General features: G+C 38.1%; 1 protein-coding gene across 1 annotated transcript in view; it reads right to left on the bottom strand.

Annotated features, from left to right (window-relative positions):
- The window catches only part of PCNX1 (pecanex 1), a 210724-nt gene that overhangs the window by 114985 nt on the left and 75861 nt on the right, over window positions 1–19878 (bottom strand). Inside the window, exons 6-7 of the mRNA XM_007942339.1 lie at window positions 15289–16998; window positions 4268–4400 (exon numbers count right to left, since the gene is read on the bottom strand). Coding sequence (XP_007940530.1) covers window positions 4268–4400; window positions 15289–16998 — 1843 coding nt within the window. The remainder of the gene's footprint in view (window positions 1–4267; window positions 4401–15288; window positions 16999–19878) is intronic.

Here is a 19878-nt window from a genome sequence, read left to right as displayed (position 1 = left end):
GTTGTTAGCTGCCACGAAGTCAGACCCTGATCTTCGCGGCCCCATGCACAGTGCACCAGGCTGCTGTGGTCCACAGGGCTTTCACTGGCTAACTTGGAAGCAGATTGCCAGGCCTTTGTCCCTAGTCTGTCCCAGCCTGGTAGCTCCCTGGATACCTGTTCAGCATCAGAGCAACATGCAAGCCTCCACTGGCAGACAGGCAGTGACTGTGCTCGAAGTGCACTGGCCGAGAATCAAACCTAAGACTTCCTTACGGAAGGCAAGAATTCCACTGGGCAGAGAAAAGCCCCTATTTTCAGTCATTCAACAACAACAAAAGCCTGTCATTTATGCAGAAACTACCAGGAAGCATATTCTTGGAGGGCTATACTTCATCTTACACTAATACTTGGCTTTAATTCATCTGTTCTACGGTATCAATTACATGCCAAACTACTAGTTTGAAGTAAGATAAGCAACTATTTTACAACAGCTGCAGTGTAGTAAATTACTTTGTGTGGCTTTTCTACCTATAAGTCTTTGTAAACTCCAAGGTGGGATTTGCTATGAGCAACTGAGGAGCTCCTGATTGCTGAAGGTGTCCACCTGGAGTATTTCTGTTGGGAGTGGCACAAAACAATGTTCTGGGAGGTGCCCACTCTCTCTCAGGTGCTTAGAGTTCTGATGCTATAATTGGCTAGTTTGACCACCCTGCGGGCTCTAAAGGGAGGCCTCCTGGAGGCAGAACTCTCTCTGACTGCTGGTTGAGGAAGACGTGCTGCTGAAAGAGACACGGGCTCCTGAGACACGTGTTGCTGGGAAAGAGACGCAAGAGACACGCATTGCTGAGTGAGACACCGAGGGACCAGCACTGCTGGGAAAGAGACTGTGAGAGACTGTTGGCTGAGAACGGTGGGCTGGGAGAGAGACTGAGCATTTTTCCTGAACTTGAATTGTAGCCTGTGGTGCTTCCCTAATAAACCCCATAATCTGTGAGCTCTGTGTGGCCACTGCAGCGAATTATCGAACCCAGGAGAGAGGTGGTGGGTGCTTTGGGAGGAACGGTTGATGAAAGGGCTGGAGGGAGGCAGCATGTCTGGCCTGGCAGGAATAGGCCTTGGGTTACTGCTGGTAATCCTGTCTTCCCCTTGTGGAATTAGAGGAGGTCAAAACATGTTTCCTCCTTGCTGTTTTTGCAACAGCAAATGGAAAAGTAAAATTTAAGTCTAACTAGGAGCTCTGGTAGCATAGTGGCTAAGGCACTTAACTGCTAACCAGAAGGCTGGCGGTTCAAACCCGCCAGCCACTCCTTGGAAGGAAGGTTGGGCAATCTACTTCCGTAGTGATACTGCCTCGGAAACCCAAGGAGGGGTCATTATGAGTCGGGACCGACTCGATGGCACACAACAACAACTCAGCTATCAATAGCCTCACTGACATGCATACAATCTTAGTAATTAATATTTCTAACTTAAATCACAGAAAAATACAGGAGGCCTTGGTCTTTCTTTCCTCCATCCTACTGATTTGGTATTGGACACATTCTGCCTTATACTGCCTCCTACAAAGGTATGTGGCTCCCCAACTAAAGTGTAAACTCTGAAGTGTGACCACGTTATTCCTATGTATCTCTAGATTCCAGAGAACACCCAGAGGATCTCTTAAACACAGCACACAAACAACAAGCATTTGGTGGGTTTATTCCTGAGCACCACAAAAGGACTCCTAGAATTTCAAATCAAGGCCTCTGAGTTATGACCTCATTTACTACAGATATTTCAATCTTACATTTTAAAAAATAAACCTAAGAATACACTAAAGGATTTTTCCCCTTTACCAAAATGCACCGATGATTTCTTTTCATTCCAGCTCATTAATTAGAATTCTAAAAGATAACACACATTTAAGTGGATACATGTAGACACAGAACTATAATTACAACTATTAATATTAATATTATAAAAATTTTAAATGTGTCTTTGTTGTTATCTCTAGTAAGCAGGAAGAATGACCAAGGGCCTACAAAACCTATCTGTAAGACTAATGAAAACAAAAAAACTTTCCAAAATAATTCTAAAATAGGATATTCTGAAACACTACATGCCAATTGTCTTTGTGACCATTTGATGATTCCCGATCCTTGAGAATCTATCTATATTTTACCAAGACACACATTCTTTAACTCACACTAATAATACCAATATACTTTAGCTGATTATTTCTGCAATTACAAAAGATGAGTTTAATAAATTGCTATTTCTCCTAATTCCTCACAACTGAATTTATCTTTAGATGAAATCAAGCTCATCTAAAATACATGCAACCTCTGTACTAGAAATATTCCTAGAACCTCAACAAAAACTACATTCTAACTACTGGAAGACTACTTGCCAAAAATTCTAACTTGGACTCTCTACAAATTAAGTTTCACACCATAACCTCATTTGAATGGCGATATACCAAAAACCCCAGAAAAACAGGCACATGCTATGTGATTGCCTGGAGCAGAATACAGCTCCTTCAATATTCCACCAGGCAGAGAAAACGCTAATTTGTCTATGTTTAGGGAGTGGGATCCAGCAGTTCCATTTGCAGCGAAGAATGAAAAGATGTTAAAAGACTGAAAAGCGAAGGTTAAAAAAAAAAAAAGTTTCAGAAATATCAACACTGGGTGAGTAGGAAAAAAAGATGATGCCTGTGGTAAGTATGATTCAAGAGGCAAAAAGAAGAGGTTAAAAACAAAACAGAAAAAGTAAAATGAAATGCTGAGCTCTTTCTGCATGTTGGTCTATGTCCCAAATTCATCAGCAGAAAGAAAAGTTGCTTCAGGCACCAAAGGAAAGAAGTAGGGAAAAAACAAAAGAGGCGGGCCCAGAAAATGCCAAGTGCTCAGGGCAGGTTTCTATTTTAAATATCGTTTACATTAATCCATACAGAATTATGCATTACTTCAGGATTAATTCTGAAAATGACCTACAAAAGGTGAAGTCCTTGATTATAATGTCAAATATATAAAAATAATCAAGTCTTAAAACCCAGGAGAATATAAATAAAGCAACATTGAGTCATTTGTTTATGTCTTCACATGGGGTGGCTCTGTGGGTTTCAGAGCTGGGTTGGATATAATCTTTACGTGGGTCTTGGACGATGCCAATGGGTGGGTTCGAACAGGCAACCTGTGGGTTACGAGCCCAGTGTTGACCATCTATACTACCAAGGGACCTTAATAAAGCAACATTTAAATAAATGGGATATTATAACTATCAAGAACCAGGTTTTAGTTATGGAAGGGGATTCATCTCTTCCAACCTACCATGTACTGTATAGCAGTTATTTCATCAAATGCTTTTTCTTTTGAGCTTCAAATTAAAACATGGTAGGAAAATAATTTGGATGACAGTGCTTTTAAACATAGAGATTGAAAGAAGTATATGATATATGCAGTGCTTAAATAAGCACATGTAATGTATTTATGTCACTATCTGTATTCTCAAAGCACAAATCTTATGGATAAATTTTACATTTCTAATTCAAGGCACAGACTCCTAATATTTGATGCAATTGAGAATAAAACACAGAATTTTAATGAATAATTATTCCCAATGTTATAATAGGATGCTTTCTTGATGAAGAATATTAGACACAATAAAAATGTTTTGGTACCATATACTACTAGTGAAGACTGAAAATTCAGTACAGATGTTCGTACAAATACATATATCCAATGGACTATATTTTACCATAAATTAAATATTTTAGTTCCATGTCATTTACTAGATCCTGGTGATTATAAAAGATATCAATTTTTAAGACATATAAAATACATATATATATATTATAGTGAAATAATCAAACTGGCTTATCAAGCTGAGGTCACCATCTGTTAGTCCTCAGTAAACTCACTGCTAGTCCCATGCTGACTCATATTAAACACTGTCAAGATGGTGGGGAAAGATGCTACACTAATATGACTCATTTGGAATAGAAAACAAATGAAAAGCTGACTTAAGGCCTCTACTCACATTTTGATAATTGCCCAAGGGTAATTTTGCAATTTAAAATCGGCTAATCCAATCTGATCTATTTGTTTAAATAGTGCAACGTAAGGCATGCATAATGCAACAGACTCATGGTCACATGCAGAGAAAGCCTGAAAGAGTAAAGGTTTAGGAAGGAAAATCAAAGATAACAAGAAAAAGCTATTCAAATGCTTTCCTGGCATTGACACAACAGGTTAGAAGGTTGGTTACATGCATGCTAAACTTGGTGGAATTTTAAAATACCGTACCTTAGGGGTGATCCGATGAGCAATGTAGGAGGGGTGGGGTTACTCCCTGCATTGTGCCGGCGCCGTACTGCCTGGCGCCTAAATGTGCTGCGTTCACGACGAAATGACACCACTTCCTCGCTGGCCTGTGCTGCTGCATCAAGACAGACTTAGGTCAAATAGGAGCCTAGGTCAGGGATGTAAATAGCAGCTGAGCCTGTCTTTCCCTTGCCTTCCCACCCTCAAAGGTAAAGTGAACTTGTCTGATTAACCCAGACTGTCTGTATGTGCACTGTTAACTGATCACATCAGGGAGCACACCAAAGTGTCATTTATTTAAAAATAATTCATTGCCTCTTTAAAAACAGTGTCTTTAACCTATTATCTGGTTTCACTATATTCTTTTCAACCTGTTTCCTATTTTAAGGTCACTGTTGCTTTAAATCTTTTCCTAAAAGTCTCATTTATTTAGTCCCATAGTCCTCTATTTCCTCCATCAAGTGGATTCTGACTCATAGAGACTCCAACTGGGTTTCTGAGGTGGTGAATCTTTATTGAAGCAGATTGTCCCCATCTTCCTTCCACAGAGCAGCTGGTGGGTTTGAACCACCAACTTTCTGGTTAGCAGTCACATGCTTTAGGTACTGCATCACCAGAGCTTCTCTTTAATTAAACCAAACCAAAACCAAACTTGCTGCCATCAAGTTGGATCTGACTCACAGTGACCCCCCTTTGGGTTTCTGAGGCGGTATCACTACGGAATTAGAGTGTCCAACCTTCCTTCCGAGGAGTGGCCAGTGGGTTTGAACCGCCAGCCTTCTGGTTAGCAGTCAAATGCCTTAAGTAGACCTTAAAAAGTATATAGCATTTGGTAATTTCTACCAGGAATGGGGCATTATTTTCTACTCTCATGAGGATACTAAAAGCAGCAAACATGATATAGTCAGCCCTCCCTATCCACAGGTCCCGAGGATATAAAATATTTGGGGGATATGGGAAGGGCCAGTTAAGGTATCAAAGCAATTGTTGAAAGACTAAGAGAAGGCATATTTACATTGCTACTTACGCTGCATTTACCTTGTATTAGGTATTATAAGTAATACAGAGATGATTCAAAGTATACAGGTGGATATACACATAGGTCACATGCAAATACTATGCCATTTTATATAAGGACATGCACATCTGAGGATTCCAGGACTCTCCTGGAACCAGTCCCTCTGTGGATACAAGGGATGACTTTTCAACACCGAGGACTAAGGCAGAGAGGACACATATATCTCACACTACCCTGTGCCACAATTTTGGCAGCATTAAATGAAACCACTGCTGGGCTGAACAAATGGTTTATTAAATTACGATTTAAGATCGCATTACTATATCATAACTGTAAGGTCCTTCGCTGCTATCAACCTTCATTCAACTCTGTACCCTTGCACTGGTCCCCTCAATTAGGAAGCACATATCAGCAAAATGGCAGAGAAACTTAATCCAAAAGCAATAAAGTACAAACCAAAACTAAGGGAACAGCAATGGGAAGGTCACAACAATGGCTTTGCAGAACTACATTAAAATTTTATAAAACCATACTAATCGACTGATTTGGATTTCTAAAACAAAATGCAAAATGATTTTCATCCAATCGAACATAACTGTTTCCTAGAGATATAAAGGCAAAACACATTAGTGCAGAAACATTTCTTCCAAGCACATGAGAATTCCCTTAAAGTTGAAAAAGTTGCTGCCTGTGGGGTAAAAGCTCACCTATGTAAAAACTATGTATGACCTATGACAAAAATTGTAACTTATTAAATCTGGTCGTCTTACAACTGTGCTGTCCAATATGGTGAATTGTGGTGTTGGTGAAGAATACTAAAAATATCACAGACTGCCAGAACTAACAATCTGTCCTGGAAGAAGTGCAGCTGGAATGCTCCATAAAAGCAAGAATGGCCAGGCTTCACCTCACCTTCTTTGGTCAGAACAGACCAGTCCCCAGAGAAGGATGTCATGGCTGGTAGAGCAGAGGGGCAGCGAAAAAGGGGAAGCCCTTCGGCAGAGGGACTGACACAGTGGCTGCAACGGTGGGCTCAGTACAGCAAAGAGTGTGAGCCGGCACAGGACTGAGCAGTATTTCATTCTGCTGTACACAGGGTTGCTATGAGTTGGAGTCAACTCAACGCACTTAACAACTAACAGCCATATGTGATCATTTACATTTAACTTATATTAAAAATTCAGTGCCTCAGATGTACTAGCTACATTTCAAGGGCTTAACAGACTTGTGTGGCTACTGGCTAACACACTGGACAGAGCAGACCTAGAACATTTCCATTATCACAGAAAACCGTATTATTGGAGCACTGCTTTAGAAAGTCGAAGATTGTCTTTTCGTTAACCACATCATACTGCACACTCTGCTTATTCCTGACAACTGTGACCTCCATAAAAGGAAACCACAGCCACTGTTGTCACAAAGAAAACATACACTGGGGCAGGGCAGTCATTTTGGGGATGAAGGGTAAAATTTCAAAGCAAATAACAAAACAAGCCACTTGAGGGAAGAAATGATTAGGTGAATGATTGGCATCCCTGCTAACAGCAATTAGACACCACTAGGGTTGTCAGGGCAAGGAATTTGAATCACTGTTCCAAAACTCAATTCAAGACTTCTTTTGTGAAATTACACTGAAGATTTCTATTCTATCATTGTAAACCTATTACTCAATTTATAGGTTAATCCAACTTCATTAAGAAACTTGCCAACATGATTAATTCTAGTTAAACCTAGAATAAAATTTACCCAGATATATTTTAATAATTATAATTATTAATTATTATAATTATTACATAATTTAATAATCTGAAACATAAAATATACTAAAATAATTCCAAAGGATTTGGAAAACACAGCATGTGGTCACTGAATACTGAGAATAGGGAGGAAAAAAGGAGGCAGTTCTGTTACCTTCCTCCCACTGAAGATTTAATAGTGGTAGTTTTAAGTAAAAGTCGTCTATACACTGGGACAAAAAGACACACTACACTGTCCATTGTTACTCAAAATGTCCTTTTCATTCTTCAGAAAACATTTTTTTATTTTTACTTTTTTTTTTTTTTTGCTATTTACAAATCATTTCTATTTTGCTATTTGCAAAGTAAGTACATATAACGTTGCTTACTTCTTTAAAAAAAAAAATTCCTGGAAACACATTAAGATGAAAGTTTAGACATTCCGTGAATAAGGTATTAAAGTGGAGTTAAGATTATTGCCCATGATTACTGTCATTATAATATTCTAGGTATACAGATGCCTAAACAAAAAAAAAAACAAACTCACCACCGTCGAGTGAGATCTGACTCATAACAACCCCTCCTTGGGTTTCTAAGGCAGTTATCTCTACGGAAGTAGATTGCCCAACCTTCCTCCGAGGAGCTAGTGGGTTTGAACCACCAGCCTTCTGGTTAGCAGTCAAATGCCTTAGGCACTACACCACCAGAGCTCCTATAGATACCTATAGTTAAAAAGAATTTTCAATGTTTGCTATACAACTTCTCAAACATTAGTTAGGATCATGCATTCAAGTGAAAACACTATGCTACAATTTGTGGTCATAATGAGTGAAACTACACTATGTCTGAAGCCTAAACTGGGAATGTGCTATTTATGTAGACCATCTATGTTTGGAATAGGATTCAGCATTCAGCAATGGTCTACTGCTGTGATTGTCAAGGGGAAAAATGTCTTTCAGCTTACAATAATTAGCCTCAATCATCCACAGTCATATGGTAGAGCCACACTTCATGAAAACCTACAGTTAACTGTAAAAAATATTTTTTCAATCCTTGAACTTTGAAAGAGAGCTCTGGTAGCATAGTGCCTAAGGCATCTGACTGCTAACCAGAAGGCTGGCAGTTCGAACCTACCAGCCACTCCTCGGAAGGAAGACTAGGCAATCTACTTCTGTAGAGATACCAACTCAGAAACCCAAGGAAGGGTCACTATGAGTCAGAAATGACTCGACAGCAGTTGAGTTTGCTTTTTTCTTTTTTTAGTTTTTTAACTTTATAGGAAAAAGAAAATGAAAGAAATCTTTTGATTAGGGAAACACAGAGCAGGGAAAGAATGCTTTAAAAATTCTTTATAAAGTTCATATTTGGATGCTACTAACCAGAAGGTTGGCGGTTCAAACCCACCAGCTACTCTGCAGAAGGAAGACTGGGCAATCTACTTCCATAAAGATTTACCACCTCTGAAACCCAAAGGAGGTCACTATGAGTTGGAATTGACTTGATGGCAGTGAGTTTTTTGTTATTTGTTTTTAAAGTCAGTATCTTCTGACAAAGAAGAATGAAATTTAAGTTTAATATTGATAGTATAAAAATGCAAATTGTGCAGCAAACTTAGTACTCTTTCCATAGTCTTTAGGTACAACCAATTTTTTAATGCATGTGTAGGTAACGAAGAAATAAACTAAACACTCAAGTGATTCAAAACCATGAATGATAAGACAAATAATGAGTATTTCTAAGAACATATATTAGATGGCTATATATTTTTCTATTTTTTCCTCAAAACTGTAACAGGTTTGACTCTAATCATTTCTTTATTGGCATTAAGAATATGTCAAAATACTGAATTTACAATCATAACAAGTTTAAGAGGAACCTTCAGATAATTTGGCTTTTTACTTTTAAGGTAATGATACAGTCATTCAACTAAGAATAAACATTTGCTGAGTGTCTAAGTGCAATTCATGAATAAGACACAGGTACCCTTATATTTAATACTGCTGTGTACTCATCTGTTCCTAAAGATCACAAAGAAATTAAAATCCACAATATACACCTCCCATCTCAGCAGTTACTTCCCATTTATCTCAATAAATTTAAGGAAAACTCTTGTTGAGTGCTGTCAGGTCGATTTTGATTCACAGCGAAACCATGTGCCCGAGAACTGCCCCATCGGGTTTCTAAGCTGTAATCTTCACAGGAACCATTGCTAAGTTTTTCTCCTGTGGAGCCAAGGGGTGGGTGTGAACTGCCAATCTTTCCCTTAGCAGCAAAGCGCTTAACCGCTATGCTACCAGGGCTCCTTAGGGAGAACTCCAAGCACTCTGTACTTAATTATTTTAATGCAACTAGTTATTTTTATATGGAGGTATTCAAACAATAGACTATTAGTTCTTTTTACCCTGTGAATGAAAATAGGGCAAGTATTAAAAGCACTAATATATTCCCAGGGCGGCTGGGATATACAAAAGAGCAAAATTTAAAAAGGTGGGAGGGAAAAGTTGTACAGATTCTAAGGAAAATAAAAGTTATCTCAAACATTGAAAAGTTGAGAGTAGAAATGTACAGAAATGAAAACGCCACTAAAAACAATGTCGATCATAAAGCTGATGGCTTATTGAAAGGATTCCTACCTAACGAGTTATTACTTGCTGGTTCTTATGGATGGCTATAGGTAACCTCCTGTAATAGCTCAATTGCTATTAAATGAGTTAAGAAAAATTAAGAAGGAACTGTTCAAAAAAGATATTTTTTCCCCCACTGGTAAATGTTTGTAGAATAATAAGAAAAGACAGGAGGAAAATGGAGAGGATTGTGAAGATAAAAACGTGTATTTTCGTACCTCTAATAAAGCCAAAGCAAAATGCAATTAGGAAACTAAATTTAAAAAAAAATGAATGTATGAAACAAGTAAGTATATATACATCTTAGGAAAATGAAAGGTATTTGCAAACATTCTGAAATGCACAAAAGAATTCTTTAAGGTAAAAAGCATTTTACTTAAGAATAAATTACTGTATACAGAAATATTCAAATGGCTTTGGAAAAAAGTATGAAATACTTCATTATCACTATTAAGCCTAGACAAGAAATCCATTTTTTATCTAAATACAGTAAGACCTGTGAAAGCCGGGAACTGTATAAGGTGGAAATCTGTCAGCGAAGCAGAACTCACGTTTTTCCACTAAACAGAGAGGGTGGTAAGACTGCACCCTGCCAAAGACAGAAAACTTGTGACACCTGGAAAAACAAGGCAGTCCCAGTTGAGTTCTGGCTCACACAGGTTTCACCTATTTTTACTCTTTTGTTTCACTTTCCATTTTAGCCAACAATGATACTAACCATAAGCATGCAAGAATTTTGTTCTAATACAAAAACAAATACGTGCAAGGGTCATTTTCTGCAAGGCCAAAGAACAGTGAGACTCACCTGTACAACTTCTAAGAATCAATTCTGAATTAAAATAATTTCCATCTACAAATACATGTTAGAGGACTATTCTACTTTTTGACAACTGAATCAGCAGCAGCAAACAGAAACAAAATTATTAGCTATATCTTCAATTAAGAAATCTGCCATGTCCTTACTGATAATTCCACAATCCCAGCAGCCAAACAGCTGGGTACACAAAATGGTTTCAAGGCCCTGAAGTCATATTTCACAAAGACAATTTCTAAAAGATACACCTTAAGGATTACTCACTTTCATCAGTGGTTCCCGATCTTTTTTAATTCTTTGCAAAGGAAGGTAGCCACCCTCTCCCAGAAACCTGTACTCAGACACAATGTGGCACATATTTTCAGGAGACTCACCTCACAGTAAGGAGTCATGACTGAAGAACATATATTTGAAGTGACATATTTGCAAAGGGAAATGTCCTTCTAAGTAATTAAAGGCATCACTGTCTTAGTTTACATCATCAATTGACGATTCACAGATCACTCTCACACATCTAAGCTCATCAGGCTGAAGTTCAGGAGAGTCTGGTAATTAGATGTGAGGCAGGCCCCAAACCCAACGACCCTTAATTGATTCCAACTCGTAGACCCTATCAGACAGAGAGGAACTGCTGCACAGGGTTTCCAAGGCTGTCAATCTTTACAGAAGCAGGCGACCTTATCTTTCTCCTGTGGAGCTGCTGGTGGGTTTGAACTGCCGAACATACAGTTTCAGCCGAGTGCTTTAACCACTGCAAAACCAGGGCACCAAGACAGGTTATTATTCCTGTTTTACAGAAGAGGAAACTGAGGCACACATTTAATGGCTTACCCGAGTACTCAGTCAGTAATTAATGGCGGTATATTAAAATATAAGGGTTCTGAGTTCTTATCCAGGATTCCACACTGCTAGGAAGAAACCTGTTTTACTACATGTAATGAGCATTCGTCTACGCTGCTTTACGTGTGCAGGCTTTCTTTACAGTGTACCTTACACATGTTTCCTCAGTGACTCACGATCAGCCATATATACACTGCTTAATGAATTACACTATTCATACAACATTAAATTATGATACCATGATATCCCTGACCACTATTAAAATGTAAGTCTGCTCTGCTCTTAATGATCCCATATGCTGTACTTTTTGCTGTGATGTGTACAGTCACACCAGTTCGTCCTTTAGTGGCAGCTGTGTTATTTCTCCTGTCACTGCTCTGCAGTCCACAAGCAGCCTTCCCCTTCCACTGACTGACTTCTAACTTACTGTGTAGACTGAGAAATCAGAAGATTAAGTTGATTAGAATTTAGGGTCCCTTTATTGAGTAAAAATCCTTTTAATTCATGTTTTCTGGCCTATACGGTGGTCTCTGCCTTATATTTATAACGTTCAATGATATTTGGGTAGAAAATAAAAGACTTTCAATTCACAGGTATGGCACAAACTCAACATAAACTGTGTCAAGAAGATTTGGGTGTTCTTTGAAAAACAGTAATATTCTTTTAACAAAAGATTATCTTTCCTTCCCAACACAGACTATAAGAGGATATGATTACATGCTTACAGGGTAGTGACCCAAACATTATATTTAAAATTATTTTCTCAAACAAAGAAACAGAGGTTAAAAAGTTCAGAAAAAGTACAACATATAATAGAGAAAACAAACTTTTCCACTCTGGGTGTCCTTTATAATATGAGATCTGATACCAAAAATATGCTATCACAGTAGTACTGAATTACATAAGAAATTAATTTAAATGATTCAAAAGAAATGATTTTTTAAAGTAATATAGGCTAGAAAAACAGGACACCTTTCTAGCAATATAAGTTGGCTGTTCTTTGTTAGTCTCAAAATACCTGTCATGAAACTAAGATACGTCTCATACCATAAAGAAACTAAATGCAAAATAAGCGATCAACAAAAAAATGCCTTCGTTTGAACTTCAAACATTTCCCTCGTAGGCAATCAAAGAACATTACTGATGAAATCCAACTTCAATCAAAGTACCTATACAAGCAATCACTTGTAATATGACTGAATATCAAAAGTTATGTATTGTTGCTAAAATATGGTTGAAACCCATATCGACAGACTATTAGATGTTTAAGAAATGTTATTCTATTATGCAAAAAATTAGAAATTTAGATATTATTATTTTTACTATCATCAAATTGCACAATGGCACAATTAAAATATGTTTCTATGTTTAATCATTTTTTATATAACTAAATTAAGAAAGTTAAACAAGGGACAGAATACAGCTGAGTAGCATACAAAGTGGCCTAGATAATAGTAATATTAGCATTTATTAAACATCTACTGTGTGCCAGGTATTGCTCTATACATTTTACATGGACTGACTTGTTTAACCACCGCAACAATCCTGTGGGACAGTACTGCTGTCACCTCCTTCTGACACGAGACAGCTGAGGTTTACCAAGGTGAGTGGCTTCTGCTAACAAGGGTATGTACATGACTCCACATCACTATGCGAGGTAACTTCCTATTTCAGAGTACTCTACTTTCGTACTTTAAAGAACATTTCCTCAATTCTATCCCTCTACCACCTGCCTCAAAATTAAAAGAAGAAATTGTTAGTGAACTCATCAATACCTCCAAATTCATGAGGATGAAATCCATTTATGGTTTGTGCAGAGGCAGCGTCCTCTGGTCTGCAGACCCGTGTCAGCACTGCAGTGTGTAAGGGAGACTAGATAGCCCAGAAAAATCTCCTACATTGTCAGATAGCAGTGCGGTGATTAAGGATGAAATACAAACAAATACCTTTACCCAGTATTTAACATGCTGTGTAACTTGAAGTCACAAGAACCAAAGCAAAGCCCATCCTCCCACTACCTCCTATTTTCCAAAAGCCCAAACAAACCCTTAACAAAATGTGATCACAACCAACAAATTATCAATCAGTGAAGTATCTACTTTTGCTCTTATTTTTATTCTAAATACAAGAAGCAAGCTCAAATAAAAATACCCCTAATGCCTTCCTTTGGCAGTAAGTATGTTCTTCAACAGCCCACAACCTCTTTCTTCCACCAAAGTGCACAGAAATATTAGTTCATTATTTGTTTCTTATTAACATTAACTCAAATTTTTGTGATTCTTTTTTTAAAAAAATTAAGAACACAATACAAAAGCTGGAACCTGGGAAAATGAGCACTTATATTAAATCAAAGAACTGCACGAAGAAGTAAATAATACCCCATAATTTCTCTAAAAATCAAAACCAAGTAAAATGACAATACGTTACATACCCTACAAAAAAGGAAATGACATTTTAAATACAAAGACAGAGATTTACTGTACCTTCTTTACATATTTCATTTACTTTTCAACAATATACAGTAACTTAAAATTTTGATCAGAACTACAAAAATTAAGCTGTATTTTAAAACAGTAGTTTCTTGTATGCATGATGAAGATAGCTAATATGATTTGTGCAAGAAACCACTAAAAGCCATTTCAGACCTTTCATAAGCAACAGAATGATTTCCAGGTTGCCAAATGATTATAATTACTTAAGATATAGTTAATTCTCAATACTTAAGGTTTGATAAACTACTTTTTTTCTGAAGTACTAAAGATCACTTCTGTATATTCATTCCCTTTGAAAATAATCTTTTATAGAAACTATACCCAAACAAAAGAAAGTTTACCCTAATATGGACTCTGGATGAAATTAAAATTCTTTGCAAGAAAAAGTAAGTTCCTTGTATTTCAGAGCATTTGTACAAAGAAAAAAAAACCCAGCAGAACTCTTTAATAAGAGATGTTAACAAGAGGCATTTGATAAGACCAACAGTCTATAAACCTGAAAACTAAAGACATTAGCTTCATTAATGGGAATGGAGGTGGAGGATTGGAAAACAAAGGTGCTAGCGACACAAGATCTAATTATTCTGAACCTATGCAGAACCATATTCCATAATAACCAGAAGAGAATGAGCAAAGATTCAGGACGAGAGAGACTAGAAAGGTGTGGGGAGGGGAAGCATACAACTGAAATAACAAAAATATCACGCTACAATGACAGATTATAAAGTCACCTCTGGAATTCTGAGCAATCCCCTCAACCTGAAATAAATAAACTACTACTTCAACCCAAACACCCTCACTGTGATCCTAGGGAACAGCACACAACCAAGTAATGGATACTAAATGCCAATAAAAAAAATCTAAACCTTGATTTAATAAACTTTATTTTTAAGAAAAATGTGAAGTTACAGGGGGGAAAAAAAAAGAAAATATCCCCAATGCCTGAAACTTGAGTAAGCAAGAAAGAAAGCCAGACATGAAGAGCCACAAATTCCCCGATGCCTCATCAGGGCCAGAGTGATACCTGGGCAAATCTTAGGTAACAGTTTGAGTGACCCAACTCTGAAGTCCAGTGCCACAGGCTACCAAAGAGCCCACGGAAAATGGCTGGTGCCCTAATACAAGTCTACATTTTGCTGTTGCTACTGTTGTGCACAGGGAGGGGGTCAATCGCTATTCCTGGCACAACATTAACAGGTGACAACTGGTTTGAAAAAGGTCAATGTCATTGTGAACAAATGGATATATATATTCAAACAATCCAACTGTAGAAGCATTTTTTTTAATGTGTATACAAAACCTTTTCTAACATAACCAACTCATGAAACTCTGTTTATTTTAATAACACAACAGTAGAAAGCATATTAACACAAAGCATTATTTTACCACAAAGTGTTATTTTTAATAAGCAGTACTCTAATCATTAGTATTGAAAATTACTAGAACTCTTGGGGAAATCTCTTCTTGCAGTTTACTCACCTCCACTGACTGCATCTTGCTCTTCCCCTTCGGGAAATGTGACCTGGCTTGGCAAGCTATTCCTAGACCGGGTGACTGTCTCTAACTGGGAAGCCCTTCCCAATAAAGACAGCTCATCTAGCACCTCTCCCTCTTTGGCCTCAAGATCTGATTTTGAAGTGGTTAACGGTTTGATACTTTCAGGTGCCATGAGCCTGTGTGAGTCATTCAGACATGCTACAGTGCCACTGTCCAGGCTCAGCACACGGGCCCGAGTCTTGGCACTGTTCGTGCTCGAAGTCCGGCGTGTTGCCCGCTTCTTCCCAGTTCCCTCAGGACCCGAATGACTCTTGTGTGTGTGTTCAGCATCTGTGCCCCTTTCTTTATGAACGTGCTTGGTCTTCAGAGCACTGTACCTGCCCTCAGGAGACTGACGTGCATGAGAAGTTGTACTAGAAGAGCTATCGCTGCTGAACTGGTGAGCAGACTGAACGCTTGATGTTCTACTCAAGTCACTTTGATCACTCGAATCCTCATCGTGACAAAATATAGCACTGTGTGGTTTGGTACCAGAAACGCCTCGAAAGGAAACATAGTCCCTATGCCGACTGGAGTCAAAACTGCTGGCCCGTTTTTTTCCTGTCCGTCTCCTGCCCGATTTGTGGGCAGAGGCTGTCCGGTGGATTAAGCTAGAAGACTTAGGTCGTACATCCCCTTCTTTTTGCTTTCCACCAACATCTTTAGAAATTTTTGAATCCACAGAAACAGCAGACTTGTCACTCTGCTCCTCTTTGTTTTCAGATGTTTTTCCAAGCAGCTTGTCACCCTGTGAAGTAAATTCATTGGCATGGGGATTTTTATTGGCTTCCTCGGATGCAGAGGTACTGAGACCTTTTGGGTTGTGGACATCATCGGAGGTGTTAGAATCCTTGGCCTCTTGAACCCCACTATTTGTACTTCCTTCCAAAGCAGTCTTTTCACTACTAGTCCTTTGGTCACTGTTGTTACAGTTATTCTTTTCCTCCGCTTCAACACTGCATTCTTTTTTCCTATTGCTTTTCTTTCCTGTGTTAGGAGACTCCTCGTGCTCTGACAAGACGCTCTCTATGTGAGTGGAGCTGGTCTGCTCGCTTTTATAGCTGCTGACAGTACTGTTGGTGTCGCGGTCGGCCCCACTACAGTAGCTCTCTGTAGACCCGCTGCTCCGCGTACTCAAGCTCCTCAAGCTGTCCAGGCTTTGGTCTGCTTTCAAAGGTTTGCTCTTCCCACTTTTTGTGGGTGGCTGAGAACTGCTTTTCTTCAGGTCACCAACAAGCTGAAATTCCCCAGATAAACAAGAATTTTCCACCAAGGATTCTTTGGATCCAGAATGGGGCTTGGAAGACTCTAACTCACTGACTGGATCTAACCCACGTCTTTGCTGATATAGGGGAAAGTCATTCAGCGAAGTATCTGGAAAAGCCACGGCAGAGCTAGAAGTCCGTGGCACACCTCGTGGCCGGTGATCTTTCCTGTAGGAGTGTGAATGCAAAGGTACGAGAGAAGCCACTTCCGTGTCACAGGCGCTGGACAGAGACTGGTCGACGTGGTGGTGGTGGCTATGACTTGGCAGGCTCACTTTGTCACTGAAGTCCCTTGGTAAATCCTGTCCACCAGAGGATAAGGAAGGCTGAATGGAGATGAAGGAGTCGTTGGAGACCAGACGGAAGAGCTTCCGATCAGTTGCCAAATCTGTTTCAAACACATATTTGGAAATGTTAACACAAATTCGTGATCTGCTTTTCTACTATTTTACGATGGAAAGAATTCACAGCATACAGTAAATCAAGTAGGCACAATTTCTCCAGCAGTTCACTGAATAACTTTGGCCAGTCATTCCAAAGACCTGGCTTCAATTTCACAGAAGCACAAAGAAGCCATTCTACTGATGGAACGAACTGAACTTCCAGTTTTTCAAATGGCCTGAAAAAAGGTTCTATAGACTACCAACAGTAAGGGATAACAAAAGATTACATTTAAAATGGACCCAGGTTTCTATATGAGCCCCATCTCTACGTTACTGACTGGGTAACCATGGGTTCCTTTCTGAATCTGTTTCTTATCTGAGTTTGTTTCTTATCTACAAAATGTGGTAATATCAACATCGCTGAGCAACAGGGAGGAATAACCGAGTTAATAACATGTATTGCTTAGCACAGTACCTGGTACAATTAATGGTAGTGATCATTATTTTACCTCACTAACACAATACTGAAATCCTTTTGAAAAAGCTAATGCGGTTATTTTACAAATCAAGAAAAATCTGGCGTAACCTAAAACAGTAAGAAAAAACTGAAATGCTGACCAATGCCCCAACAAGATATGACGTAATAATGTAAGACATCTTGCGGTTTGTAATGGTTACCAAAATAAAATAATTATTACAGGGCACAATAATGCATATTTAGTTTTCTCCATTGATGCAGTAATTACAAAATGCCTCACTAAAAAAATACACATCATTCCATATCTGTCAAACCATTCTTTTAATCCTCTATCTAGGGCAGTGATTACTGCCTTGGATTACTATACACACTTTGTATATAAATATAAATAAATCCACCTACACACCTACCTACATTGCAATTTATCTTGCATTGTGTCTTGATAACCAAATTGCACAATAGCTGATTTTTTATATACATTTTGACAGAGAAGGATGGTTGAATCGCTGTCAGTTCAATAAAAAGAAAAATTATTCTTATTGGTCATAACTACATAGCAAAGAACAATGAAAGAATCTATATATTACATCAGTAGACTCTCAAGAATAAAAAGCATGTATCCTCACTAAGATTAAAATAAGAGTAAGTTACTAGAAATGTTTATGTACTTTTAAGAAATCCAAATCAGATCTAAGTAATTAAAAACCCAGAGACGGCCTCTATAATGCTCTGTCTAAACTGTGATTCATACAGTATCTCTATTAGCCTTTAACTTACATTTTTTAAACTTTTCAAGATAAGTAAAATCTATCATCTTCATTATCATTTGCACAAAACAGCTGTCACCACATTTGGGATCTTGGATTCTCTAAATACCAAAAGTTAACACTGTATTTACTTTCTTGTTCTGTTAAATTATAATCTGGTGGCGTAGTGCATAAGGCATTTGATTGCTAACCAGAAAGCTGGTGGTTCAAACCTACCAGCCACTCCTTAGAAGGAAGCCTGGGCAATCTACTTCCGTAGAGACACCGCCTCGGAAACCCAAGGAGGGGTCGATATGAGTCAGGATCGACTCGACGGCAGTGAGTTTGTTTTTGTTTGTTTATTTCTACAAACTCCCAATATAGAGCCCTAATAAGCAATTATGAATGCAATAATATTCATATTTCTAGAGTATGAATTTTATGGAACAAAAACTTATCAACTCTGAGCAACTAGTTGAAAATCAGTAATTCTAGATATTCAATGAAGTGCTTTTTAACAAATGCTAATGATCAAAACCAGCTTACTTCCAAGAAGCTTTTAACAAAGCAAGAATTTAAGTTTTTCATTTAAAAAGACACAGCCAAAAGTGCTTTAACACAAATGTATTTCCTCTAATGTTTCCAAATAAATATGCCAATGAAAAGCTCAATTTTGTCAGGGAGAATTTTAGGTGGCTTTAGGAAAATTTCAAGTATTTTTATTGAGAGACACAAATCAACACAGAGAGATGCTTTGTCACCAAACTGAAATTTTTTTTTAGCCATCTCAGGTATTTAGGATAAGAAAACCATGCTCACAATGGTGTAAACTGGTGTGCCCTTAGTAAACCAATCTGGCAGTATGGCCAAAGGCCTTGAAAAACTGTTCTTACCCTTTGATCATTCATCTATTTCAAGAATTGTTGCTAAAAGGTAAAATCTGTTATATTTGTAAGATTCTAGCACAAAGCTGTTCATCTCAGGTTGTTATAAAAGTTCTGCAAACACAAGAAGTAATGTCCATTAAAATATGGTTCAAAAAATTATGTTGTTTATTGAATAACATCATGCAGGCACTGAAAATGTTCTCAAGGATTATGTAAATAACATGAGACATATTTAAGGGAAAAAGGTAGCACTACATAAAAAGTTCGGAAGGAAGGTTGGGCCATCTACTTCTGTAGTGATACTGCCTTGGAAACCCCAGGTGGGGTCGCTATGAGTCAGAGATGACTCAATGGCACCTAACAACAACATAAAAAGTATGATTCCAGCTCTGTAAGTTAAAGAGACTATTAAAGGCATAGGTATGTAGGTCTGCATGGGTGTTACGCTTTACCGTAGTCTACCAGATAAAGGGATGAAGTCCTGATGCATGCTACCACGTGGATGAGCCCTATACACATTTACTAAGTGAAAAAAGCCAGGCACAAAAGGCCACATATTGTATACAGACAGTCTCCAGGTTCAAAACAAGATCCATTCCTAAGTGTATCTTTAAGTCAAATTGGTAGGTAAGCATGAATAAGTGTGTACCCTTTTTATTTAGCTTTACTTCAATGCAAGAAAAGGCTGGGAGCCTGTGTTGGATTGGGTTCTCTAGAGAAACACAAAAACCAGCAAAGTGTATATATATATTTATAGAGAGAGAAAGAGAGAGA

Source organism: Orycteropus afer, unplaced genomic scaffold, assembly GCF_000298275.1.
Source record: "Orycteropus afer afer isolate SDZICR_OR568_19922 unplaced genomic scaffold, OryAfe1.0 scaffold00088, whole genome shotgun sequence".
Classification (NCBI taxonomy): Eukaryota; Metazoa; Chordata; class Mammalia; order Tubulidentata; family Orycteropodidae; genus Orycteropus; species Orycteropus afer.
This window is presented reverse-complemented; position numbering and strand designations above follow the sequence as displayed.